The sequence below is a fragment of the Salvelinus fontinalis genome, chromosome 30 (genome assembly GCF_029448725.1).
Source record: "Salvelinus fontinalis isolate EN_2023a chromosome 30, ASM2944872v1, whole genome shotgun sequence".
NCBI lineage: Eukaryota > Metazoa > Chordata > Actinopteri > Salmoniformes > Salmonidae > Salvelinus > Salvelinus fontinalis.
In genome coordinates, this window is record NC_074694.1 from 30,713,980 (window position 1) to 30,727,236 (window position 13,257).

A 13,257-nucleotide genomic window follows, 5' to 3' on the forward strand; every position below is an offset into this window, starting at 1 on the left:
GACTGTCTACTTTCGTTTTGTTATTTTGTTAGTTTACAGTGAAGTTCGTGTTTTCGTCTTGTCTTTAATAAATCATTATGTCTTCACAATCCGCTGCGCCTTGGTTCCCTCAATACTCCTCCTTTTCGGTTGAAGAGGAGGAGGATTATCGTTACATGTATTTGGTGGTGAGCTAACATAAATATATGTGGTGTTTTCTCTGTAAAACATTTAAAAAATCGGACATGTTGGCTGGATTGACAAGATGTTTATCTTTCAAATGCTGTATTGGACTTGTTAATGTGTAAAAGTTAAATATTTTTAAAAAATAGATTTTGAATTTCGCGCCCTGCAGCTGTTGTCATTGTCGTACCGAATTCGGGCTTGCAGCCCAAACAGGTAAGAGTTAATGACCTTCATGAGTGAATATCCAAATACATGCCTAAAAGACAAAAAGTGAAGATAGAAAAGAACACAGCAAAATCTGATTGGTAAATTGAACACTGTGGGTGTTAAATCTAACAATTTTTAACTTCTTGTGGATAGGGGGCAGCATTTTCACGTTCGGATGAAAAGCGTGCCCAGAGTAAACTCCCTCTTACTCAGTCCCAGATGCTAATATATGCATATTATTATTAGTATTGGATAGAAAACACTCTAAAGTTTTTAAACTGTTTGAATCATGTCTGTGACTATAACAGAACTTATTTGTCAGGCAAAACCTAGAGGACAAACCAGAACACACTGATACAGTAAATATTAAGAAAACTTTGAAAAGGACCATCATTGAAACTGCATAGCCTATGGACTTTGTTTGATGTCAGTCTTCATTGGAGACTACCTGTGCTGGAGGTAGGACATCTGCAATTTAGCATTTTTATAAGGATCCCAATTAGCTGCTGCTAACGCAGCCGCTACTCTTCCTGGGGTCTGTCAAAGCTGTGGGTAACTGGTGAAAGGAGTCAGGCGCAGGAGAGCTGAGATGCGTGGACAAGGTATTTAATACAAGATAACACCAGTATACACACAATACTAAGGTGCGTGAAAAATACCGGTACCACAAAATTAACGGGCATAATCACAAAACCTGGTAACAATATACCAGTCATCAGATACAGCCTTCACAATAAAACAAACACGCACACAAACATGGGGGAAACCAGAGGGTTAAATAATGAACATGTAATGAGGGAATTGAAACTCGGTGTGTAGAAAACAAAGACAAAGCAAATGGAAAATGAAAAGTGGATCGGTGATGGCTAGAAGGCCGGTGACGTCGACCGCCGAATGCCGCTCGAACAAGGAGAGGGACTGACTCCGGCGGAAGTCGTGACAGGGTCCACAAGATGATGCTGGCTTAAATAATAAATTCATGTCAAATCAATTACACTACGTGGTTGTTCTTTATGTTTGCTGTCACAGTTTACAAGGTGTAAAAAATTTGATTTGTAGCTAGTACTTACACTATATATACACAAAAGTATGTGGACACACCTTCAATTTAGTCGATTCGGCTATTTCAGCCACAACCGTTGCTCACAGGTGTATAAAACAGAGCACACGGCCATGCAATCTCCATAGACAAACATTGGCAGTAGAATGGCCTTACTGAAGAGCTCAGTGACTTTCAACGTGTCACCGTCACAGGATGCCACCTTACCAACAAGTCAGTTTGTCAAATTTCTGCCCTGCTAGAGCTGCCCCAGTCAACTGTAAGTGCTGTTATTGTGAAATGAAAAAGTCTAGGAGCAACAACGGCTCAGCTGCCAAGTAGTAGGCCACACAAGCTCACAGAACGGGATCGCCAAGGGCTGAAGCGCGAAAAAATTATCTGTCCTCGGTTGCAACACTCACTACCGAGTTCCAAACTTCCTCTGGAAGCAACGTCAACACAATAACTGTTTGTCGGGAGCTTCATGAAATGGGTTTCCATGGCAGAGCAGCCTCAGACAAGCCTAAGATCACCATGTGCAATGTCAAGCATTGGCTGGAGTGGTGTAAACTTCGCCGCCATTAGACTCTGGAGCAGTGGAAACGCTTTCTCTGGAGTGATGAATCATGCTTCACCGTCTGGCAGTCCGACGGACGAATTTGGGTTTGCCAGGAGAACGCTACATGCCCGAATGCATAGTGCCAACTGTAAAGTTGGGTGGAGGAGGAATAATGGTTCAGGCTAGGCCCCTTAGTTCCAGTGAAGGGAAATCTAAACGCTACAGCATACAATGGCATTCTAGACGATTCTATGCTTCCAACTTTGTGGCAACAGTTTGGGGAAGGCCCTTTCCTGTTTCCATGACAATGCCCCGAAGCAGAAAGCGAGGTCCATACAGATATTTCTTTTCTCGAGTTCAGTGTGGAAGAAATTGACTGGCCTGCACAGAGCCCTGACCTCAACCCCATCAAACACCTTTGGGATGAAATGGAACGCCTACTATAAGCCAGGCATAACTGCCCAACGTCAGTGCCCGACCTCACTAATGCTCTTGTCGCTGAATGGAAGCAAGTTCCCGCAGGAATGTTCCAACATCTAGTGGAAAGCCTTCCCAGAACAGTGGAGGCTGTTATAGCAGCAAAGGGGGAACCAACTCCATATTAATGCTTATGATTTTAGAATGAGATGTTCGACAAGCAGGTGTCCACATGTTTGTGGTCATGAATTGTAAGTCGTTTTCTGGCATTATTTGTCTTTTACCTAAATATGCAAACACCATCAGATAGAACTCATAGCAAACAGTGCTGGAATGACATTCCCTCTCATGGGATGGGCAGCAAAAAATAACTAACTGAAAGCAAGACCGCAAATAAGCCATGAATATGACCGCATTGAAGCATATGTCACTGTGCTTCTATGGCTATATGTACCATGCCACTGCCTACTTCATTTGTTCATTTAGCATACAAGTCAACACACCTATATTTTTAGCTTGAATTAGCTTTAAAACTGATTTTTTTTATCTTTGCCCCATGAAAAAATGTGTAGAATTGCATAATTGCAACAAATGTCTGGCTACACTACAGAGGTACACTTATGGTGTTCACTGGTACCGTTACAGCAAATTCTCCAGTGTTTAATCCACAGAGGGTGTTATATTTAACACGGGTTCATTGTCTATATGGGTCCACACTTTTCAGTGTTAAATTAGCAAACTGTTTAGTGTAAAGCCTTATTTGCATATTTCCCAGAGTGTCTTGCCTTTCGAGTGACTTGTAGAGTTACCACCCATGACTGTATTTGTTAATGACAGAGATATAGTTGTTTCATTCATCCATTTTTAGTCCAATGGCTTTCACCAAGTGTGATCCTAAATTAATATGCTATCATGAAATTGTATTCCTTAATACAAAACAACACATCATTTATAAGGCCTTATTTTGAAGGCCTAGTTTAACCCTAATACAATGGCCTGAAACTCATGGTTTACAGGTCACATCAGGCCTGCAAGTCACATTATGCTGTGATGTGTAATTCCTATTGAAATCCAACCAGAGTGGGGATATCCAACATTAAGAATCTTTATTCACCCGCAACCTGCATTCAGAATGACTGCCGGGTTGGGAAGACTAAGATATGAGACTACTTAAAGCATTTAAATTGGAACAACCAGTTCAGTAACGGGTGCAATAAATCCAAGTAACATTGGATTAGTTTATAAAAATGTATGTTATTTATATTTGACTAGCATACGATTAATCAATCAATGTACATGCAAAAACATAGATTTTGAAACAAACAATTCTAAAAATCAACCTGCAACAGACCATGCTGAGAAATATAATAATGATGGTCATGGCCTCCCGGGTGGCGCAGTGGTCTAGAGCACTGCATCGCAGTGCTAGCTGCGCCACCAGAGTCTCTGGGTTCGCGCCCAGGCTCTGTCGCAGCCGGCCGCGACCGGGAGGTCTGTGGGGCGACGCACAATTGGCTTAGCGTCGTCCGGGTTAGGGAGGGTTTGGCCGGTAGGGATATCCTTGTCTCATCGCACTCCAGCGACTCCTGTGGCGGGCCGGGCGCAGTGCGCGCTAACCGAGGGGGGCGGGTGCACGGTGTTTCCTCCGACACATTGGTGCGGCTGGCTTCCGGGTTGGAGGCGCGCTATGTTAAGAAGCAGTGCGGCTTGGTTGGGTTGTGCTTCGGAGGACACATGGCTTTCGACCTTCGTCTCTCCTGAGCCCGTACGGGAGTTGTAGCGATGAGACAAGATAGTAATTACTAGCGATTGGATACCACGAAAATTGGGGAGAAAAGGGGATAAAATTAATAAATAAATAAATAAATAAAATAATGATGGTTGTGGTTTAACACTGGTTATTAACGCCAACACTGGCATTATTTTACACCAATGAGTGTTCAATTAACACTTACAAAGTTAATTTAACAACTGAATCAACACTAGAAATGTTACACTGAAAATTCAACACTAGGTAACACTGGCCAATTTGACACCCTGACTGAACAACAGCATTTTTTAACAACATCTTAAAAAGCAACACCAGGGGGCATTCATAGTAACACAAAGTAACACCACATCAACACCAAAACTGTCCTCACCAGGATATGAACACTGGCGATTTTGCTGTGAAGGAAGGCAGTAAGAAAGGAAAGGTAGAAGGGAGGAAGGAAGGAAAGATGTATGAGTAATTGACTAGGGCCTTCTGTGTCCTTCCCTAGAGGATACAGGGATCACCTGCTGGCCTGGTCTGTCCTGGCCTGGTCTGTCCTGGCCTGGTTTGTCCTGGCCTGGTTTGTCCTGGCCTGGTTTGTCCTGGCCTGGTTTGTCCTGGCATGGTTTGTCCTGGCCTGGTTTGTCCTGGCCTGGTTTGTCCTGGCATGGTTTGTCCTGGCCTGGTTTGTCCTGGCCTGGTTTGTCCTGGCCTGGTTTGTCCTGGCCTGGTTTGTCCTGGCATAGCAGTGGTCATGTTGCTAACCAGCCACATGGGATGCGATGGTGAGATCACCGTCTGCTAATACACCATCTGCCCCGGCCTGTCACTCACTGTGTCCGCTTCCCTGACTCGCACATGATTCTAACCTGACATAAGGGCTGCAGAAGCTTTATAGAGATGCATGAAGACTACATAAAAGTATCTCCAGCACAACACAGCTACTTCATATCAACTCTCCACGTAATATAAAGTCTGCACAAAAAACATATAACAACACTCTTTGTGACATTAGAGCTGCAGATTACATCACTCTCCAAATGTAACAATTTAAGCACTGTCCAGACACTGAATAACAACACAGCAGGGCATTAGCGTTTTTACACAGCTCTCCAGACTATTATCTCTTATAGAAACATACCTTGTGGTATGAGTCAGTCTACTTTACAGTTGGCACCAAGTTAAAACATCCTAAAGCTAAACTAAAACCCACTATTTACTTTCTGTCTAATTTAAACCTCACTTCAGATCCCAATCCTATGTGCAGTATATGGTGCTATTAACGCAGTAGAATAAACTATACAGTACTAATCATAGTTTTTCCATTGGCCCTATGGAATAAAGAAAAAGTACCACATCTAGGGAAATGGAGATTTGTGGTGAAACGACACACTTATCGTGTTAGAGGAGTAGAGGACTTAGTGTGTGTGTGTGTGGACCCTTCCTTCTCTGCCAACCACACGTCATATTGAGAGGCAGTGTCTCACTCTCTCTCTCTCTCTGTGTGTGTGTGTGTGTGTGCGTGCGTGCGTGCGTGCGTGCGTGTGCAAGTGTGTGCAAGTGTGTGGACTCTTCCTCAGCCAGCCACAAGCCAGAGAGCCCTGAGAGGCCGAAGCAGCACTCTGGGATTCTAATAAACACCAGATGTTCCCTGGGTAATATATACACACACCCTACGCCATGTACATCTCACACACACACACACACACACACACACACACACACACACACACACACACACACACACACACACACATGCACACACACGTGCACACAATACTGATAATGGTATTCTGTCAAAAATGATTGACATTGAAAAACAATAGTATTAAAAATGAGCCTTATTTACATAATAAAACTGCACAGAATGAGAAATCACATTCTCTCTCCATCACACTGTGAGAGGCTTGGATTTGACTGCCCAGTCCCCTGTCCTGTGAAGGATAATACATTGTGTGTGTTTGTGTGTGTGTGCAACCAGTGGTAAGTGTGCGAGGGAACGGAATCCAGAGGCCCAGCATGGCCTATCAGTTTCTGGGAGTCTGCCGGAGATAAAGCAGCTAGGGGAAACGTGATTGGTCGACAGGGCAAATACTATTTCAGAAGAATTTTTCGATTGGCCGTTTATCTGCTGATTGTATGCGAGAGGTCCGCAGTACACATGGAAAGGGTTTTTGAAGATTTCTCTGAGTGCCGTCTATTAACACACATTCATGGGCAGCCCCCCCCCCCCCCCCCCCCCCACACACACACACAAACACAAACACACACATAGTGTGGCAGTGCTAGGCCTCTGGATTGAATTCCCCCTGCACACACACTTACCACTGGTTATCTCACTGCTGGAGCCCCAGTGAAACGAATGTCAAACCGTGCCAGAGAGATAGCATTCAACAACCCTCCCTACTACACTACAACCCCCTAACCCCAGCCTGCAGCCGGTTTATAAATACTCAGACAAGTGCACTCACACAGGCTACAACTCTGGACTGTATAGTGGAGATGACTCGTGACTGGCTTCTCTCACAGACATTAGCCAGTTTGTAACATAGCCCTACTTTTATGAGCAGATGAAATATACCTGTTTTGTGGGTGTGTATGTGTGTGTGTGCCCCTTTCTACCTACCTGTCTCCCTGCCTGTCTGTCTGTCTGATACTCCCTTACTGTCTCACTGTGCAAGATGATTCACGGATCCCAGAGGTGATCATATATCCGCTATAACATATTATGGGGTTAGAGGTTTAGATCCTAGATCAGCTTAAACATTGTGTTATCAGGATAGATGGGTCTCTGGTTACAGTGTTAAGGACTACGTTGCGTTATCATGAGGTAAGTGCGTCGGCTCGTAGAAGCGAGGCCCATGTAGCGTGTCGTGTTTCATTGCCGTTGTCAGTTGCAAGTTAAATCTCTCTCTTTTTCTCTCGCTCTTTCTCTCTCACTCTCTCTAGTAATGCAGTACATGGTGTCACACACACTTATGAGCGGTGTGTGTGTGTGTGTGTGTGTGTGTGTGTGTGTGTGTGTGTGTGTGTGTGTGTGTGTGTGTGTGTGTGTGTGTGTGTGTGTGTGTGTGTGTGTGTGTACACATGCGCATGACTTCATGTGTAAAAGAGTGTTACTCACGAGGCATGATGCCTTGGTCTGCAAGCTGCTCTCGAGTCCTCCTCTGCTGAAGTCTTAACTGCAGAACTACAGGGGGAGAGATGGAGAAGGGAGGGAGACAGAGAGATGAGGGAGGGAGGGAGACAGAGAGATGAGGGAGGGCAGAAAAGGGCGAGGGAAGGAGATACAGAGGAGGGGTAGAGAGACTGAGTATGCTACTAATGTCAGATGAGTACCATAGCAGCAGAGAAAGTATTGTTATGGTTGTGTGATGGTTAGAGAATCGGGTTTGACAGTTTCATGAAGCAACATCAACAACGTTTCAGTGATAGAACACACCACTGTTTAAAAGTTCTCAAAGTTCTGATGCTCCCGTCCTCAAAACAAGCTTCATGCCAATCTCTCTGTGTGCCAATCTCTCTGTGCGGCAATGACGTAGAAGAGTTGCACAGACACACAAAACAAGGAAGAAATGGCACTGTGGGCTGACAAATATTTCTGTGAACAGGATGCAGGGAATGATGAACACAGCTCCTGGCCTTTAAACAGATCTGCTAGGCAGTGTGTGGTCTGTGAGGGCGTGCGTCTCTCTGTGCTCTGACAAACACACTGGCCCATAACCTCAGCTGGAGGGTCTCACAGTGGCACCCTCCTGCTGATATTGTGGTATGATGTGTTCTTTCTCTGTGGATCCACTGATTATCGTTGTGTTTCTCTTTAGGCTTATCACTCTTAGCTGCTCTGGGGTTGGAGTGGACCGCTGACTGGACAGAGCTGCTACGTAGTCTCAGAGATCTGTTTGATCAATTCGCCATGGGAACACTGTGACACATACCGAGCGATGTTTGAGGAGTGGTGGACACTACCGATTAAACGTTTTTGCTTGAGAGAATGCCAAGCGTGTGCAAAGCTGTCACCAAGGTAAAGGGAGGCTATTTGAAGAATCTAAAATCTAAAATATTATTTTTGATTTGTTTAGCTTTTCTTTTTGGTTACTGCATGATTCCATATGTGTTATTTCATGTGTTATTTCATAGTTTTGATGTCTTCACTATTATTCTACAATGTAGAAAATAATCAAATTAAAGAAAAACCTTTGAATGAGTAGGTAGTGTGTGTGTGTGTGTGTGTGTGTGTGTGTGTGTGTGTGTGTGTGTGTGTGTGTGTGTGTGTGTGTGTGTGTGTGTGTGTGTGTTGGCTTTATCTCTCCCTCCTCTCGGGCCATCTACTTCTGTTTCATAATGACACACACAATTCTCTAAACATCTGGTTGAGTTTACATCCCTGAGCCGTGACCTCCTGACCTGTACCTCAGATGGCAAGAGCACAGCCATTCACTCTGACTGGACACTGTGACAAAGTATGTCACAGATATGGTTCAAGTCAAGAGCAAACCATTTTTCAGTATAGTAACCCTTCGAATCACTTTGAATCTCTCTCTTTAGCTCCTTGCTTTCTCTCTCTTTCTGTCAAGGGATCAGTAACCCACCGCACTGGATCCCAGCCAGGTTTAAGACAATTATTCTTAACACCTTATGGATCTATAAATATCTGATTCATATCTTATAAACAGCTCATAAATAGCCCGTCCAATTGTCAAAAGGGCCTGTGTCCCATGTCAGTAGAGTCTGTTCACTGCTCTGGTGATCTCAATTACTGGCATAGCAATTAACATTGACTGTACAAAAATGTCTATCAGTCTAATCAAATCAAAATGATTCCTGGAGCAAAAAGACACGGCAACACAGTCATAACGACCATGGCACAGCTGTTGTCAAAGCAGCTGCGATGCTCCTGGAGAGGTCAAAGGGTATAGTTAGGGGTTTCCTCTAAAGAGGAGTTCCCCAAACAAGACTACGATTTCTAACATTTCTTTAACCTGAGATCTCTCTCTCTCTCTCTCTCTCTCTCTCTCTCTCTCTCTCTCTCTCTCTCTCTCTCTCTCTCTCTCTCTCTCTCTCTCTCTCTCTCTCTCTCTCTCTCTCTCTCTCTCTCTCTCTCTCTCTCTCTCTCTCTCTCTCTCTCTCTCTCTCTCTCTCTCTCTCTCTCTCGTCTTCCACACATTCACTCACAGTGCCAATAAACACACACCCTTCTGTTTCCACACACTGTTTAATTTATGGCATTAGGGCAAATCATTTTCAGATCCATCCTCACCCTGTCCTTTGTGATTCTTGGAAGTGTGGTGCCTGTCAGTGTGTAACAGAGTTGGCTCTGAGCTGAGTTATAGTTACTTCCCTGCTTTATATTACCACCAACTGGCCCTCTGAAATCCCACAGAGATAGCACAGACACACAAACGCTACTGTTAATCACAACTCAATTCAGGGAGAGAGCTATAGAGATACAACACACCGTGTTTACGTAGGAAAGCTTGGTGTTCCAACTGCCAGGTCACAGTTGTAAATGAGAACTTGTTCTCAACTAGCCTACCTGGTTAAATAAAGGTGAGAAAATAAATAAAAATTACAACAAAATCATAAACATACTAGATGGACACTACTGGAACGTTGTATCAGGGTTTGTAACAAGGTTATGTTTATAACAGAACCTACCATTTATACTGCCATGAAACTCTCCAGAGGCAGCAGGCATGGACAAATGTAAAAATACAAATAATATCTAATTCAACACGTTGAGCCTAGATTTAGTGTTGACATAATATACAACTCCAACATCTCTGTCCTGCACAGTTATGCAATGCTAATGAGAAGGGCGCATGCACACGCACACACACACACACACACACACACACACAGTATTATACAGCAAACCTTTTGGGGGGACACAATTCAGTCCCATTCAAAATCCTATTTTCCCTAACCCTAACCGTAAACCTAACCCGTACTCTTACCCTAACCTTAACCTAACCCGAGTTCCTAACCGTAACCCTAAACCTAACCCTAGCTCCTAACTGTAACCCTAAACCTAACCCTAGTTCCTATAACCTAACCCTAAACCTAACCCTAGCTCCTAACTGTAACCCTAAACCTAACCCTAGCTCCTATAACCTAACCCTAGCTCCTATAACCTAACCCTAAACCTAACCCTAGCTCCTAACTGTAACCCTAAACCTAACCCTAGCTCCTATAACCTAACCCTAGCTCCTATAACCTAACCCTAGCTCCTAACTGTAACCCTAAAACTAACCCTAGCTCTTAACCCTAACCCTAAACCTAACCCTAGCTCTTAACCCTAACCCTAAACCTAACCCTAGCTCCTAACCCTAACCCTAAACCTAACCCTAGCTCTTAACCCTAACCCTAAACCTAACCCTAGCTCTTAACCCTAACCCTAAACCTAACCCTAGCTCTTAACCCTAACCCTAAACCTAACCCTAGCTCCTAACCCTAACCCTAAACCTAACCCTAGCTCTTAACCCTAACCCTAAACCTAACCCTAGCTCCTAACCCTAACCCTAAACCTAACCCTAGTTCCTAACTGTAACCCTAAACCTAACCCTAGCTCCTAACCCTAACCCTAAACCTAACCCTAGTTCCTAACTGTAACCCTAAACCTAACCCTAGCTCCTATAACCTAACCACTAACGTAATTCTAACCCTAAAACTAATTCTAACATTAACCCTCAATCCCCTAGAAATAGCATTTGACCTCGTGGGGACTAACAAAATGTCCCCAGATGGTAAAAATAATGTTCTTTTACTATAGTTAAACATATACACGTCCCCTAGGACCCCTCTGAGATCCTTATCCCTCGCTGCTAGAATATCTTACCAGTAGTAGTTCCCATAGCGTACTGTTGTTGGTGTGAGCATGGAGCTGGCAGTAGTAGAGTTGGGAGTTTGATTCCAGCATAGGTCACTAAATAAATGTGTTAACTGCGTGTTCACAGCCTAACACAAGCACCTCTCTCCTTGACAGCCAACCAGCCAGGGACCGAGAAAGTTTCAAATGTCATTTATTGTCCTGGCGACATCCATTTCCATTGACTGGCCAACTTACTTTAATAAACTGGAACTCCGAACACATAACATACATGAAAGGGCTGTAACGTTACATCACAAAACACCCACGTCACCAACTGTAATAACCTCAGCCAGGCTCTCTGTCTCTCTCTGTCTCTCTCTCTGTCTCTGTGACCCAGCATGTCAGACTAAACAGTCTCCCAACGGCAGCAGTGCAGTAATAACTGGTCCATCAGCCTAATGTGTGTTACACAGCAACACCAAAACACCAAATCCCTGAGCCGCTGCCGTGTGAAAGTCTCCCTCTCTGACCATACCACTACAATGACTTCAGCCCTAACATCTCGCTCTCTCCCCCCAGAGCCCAGAGGTCATTTCCCAGCGCGCGGTTGCTGGTCTAAACAACACAGAGGAAAAGCACAATTTAGCCTGCGATTGCTGGTAAGCAATTACCGCGCCGAGGGCAGAGAGATTGCACTGGAGTCAAATAAAGAGAGAGAAAGAGAGTTGGTTAAAGCCTTTCAAGTATTGTTGTTCCTTACGTTTTGTTCACAGTGAAATGAATCACTGGATAAAATGCTGGTTGACTGTAAACCGTGTGTATCAAACTGTGACTGAGCAGGACATGGAGAAAGTCCCAAGCATTCGAATGGCTGTGTCTCTGGCTATCAGTGACATTCCCTTCAGAGAGGGGGCAGTATTGTTCACAGTACAGACATATACATAGAGACAAAGTTGAAAGATAAAGAGTAGACTGCATATACACGGGACATGGAGAGAAGAGAGAGAGATAGAGAGGGTTTTGTGTGTGTGTGTGTGTGTGTGTGTGTGTGTGTGTGTGTGTGTGTGTGTGTGTGTGTGTGTGTGTGTGTGTGTGTGTGTGTGTGTGTGTGTGTGTGTGTGTGTTTAAGTGTATGAGAAAGAACAGAGATAGAGGGAGATACAAGGAGAAGCCCGAACAGCTGCTGTGTGTTAGAAGGGTTTAAAATCAGTACTGTAGTCCACACTGTTCTGAGACAGGCAGGTAAGGTCACCAACACACACCACACACACACACGCGCACACACACACACACACACCGCTCTCATCACAGCCTAACGCAGAAAGTCACTCGCTGCTTTTCTTCAAAACCAAACAAGTACGTGAACCTGTACAAGAGAACTCTTGTCAACAAGTGCACAAGGTTGGGGTCGATTCCAATTCAATTCAAATATATTATTTTCAATGAGGATTTTAGCTGTTCTTGGACTGGAATTTTAGTTCACGTCCCGAATGAACAAAATCTAAATGGGATTGACCCCAACCACACACGTACCCGGGGTCACGTGTTTTGACTTTTACGAGCGGCTTAATAGCAAAGCACCTATACACCATAGCATCCACAGAGCAGAGCAACATGATTAAAGGGTGTCACCTCTGATGGGTGGTATCTTCCATCAACTCTGTGATGACGGAGTCTCTCTGCTCCTCCTCCACTACATTATCAGCCAGCCCTACTAAATTACACACATCTGTCATCCAACCTCCCTCATCCTGCTGGTACGTCTCTGTGCTCTGCTGCACGGGAGGCAACGCCAATCATACTCTACCACAGATGAAGGATAACGAAAGAGCATGTCCCTGTACTACTGTACACTATCAACAAAATACAAGTACTGACGGAGGGACAAATGGCATTGAAACAAATACATGTTTCTTATTCCACGCCAGGGCAAACATTGTATCATATGTTAGAGGCCGTTCATGCAGTACATCAACAAAGTGCCGGTCCAAAGGGTTGGATGAACAAATGAATGGACAATTGCATAGGTGATTACCGATAGGTGAGTAGACATGAAAAGACACACACACACACACACGCACACACAGTATAGGATCTTACCTGATCTAAACTTGCTTCGTATCAGTATGGAGTGTTCAGAGCCCAGTAGAGTCATAATGTCACAGTATGGTTCCAGTGTTCAGGAGGGAAAAACAAAACTGGCACAAGCGACGGGACAGGACACACAATTTCACTTCAATGACCCTGCCTCTTCCTGGGACCGGAGACCGAGACCAGAGTTTTCCAAACGCTCGTCATCAACAACA

General features: G+C 44.3%; 1 protein-coding gene across 1 annotated transcript in view; it reads right to left on the bottom strand.

Moving 5' to 3' along the window:
• The window catches only part of myocd (myocardin), a 62,912-nt gene that overhangs the window by 20,209 nt on the left and 29,446 nt on the right, over positions 1-13,257 (bottom strand). Inside the window, exon 2 of the mRNA XM_055890439.1 lies at positions 7,265-7,330. Coding sequence (XP_055746414.1) covers positions 7,265-7,330 — 66 coding nt within the window. The remainder of the gene's footprint in view (positions 1-7,264; positions 7,331-13,257) is intronic.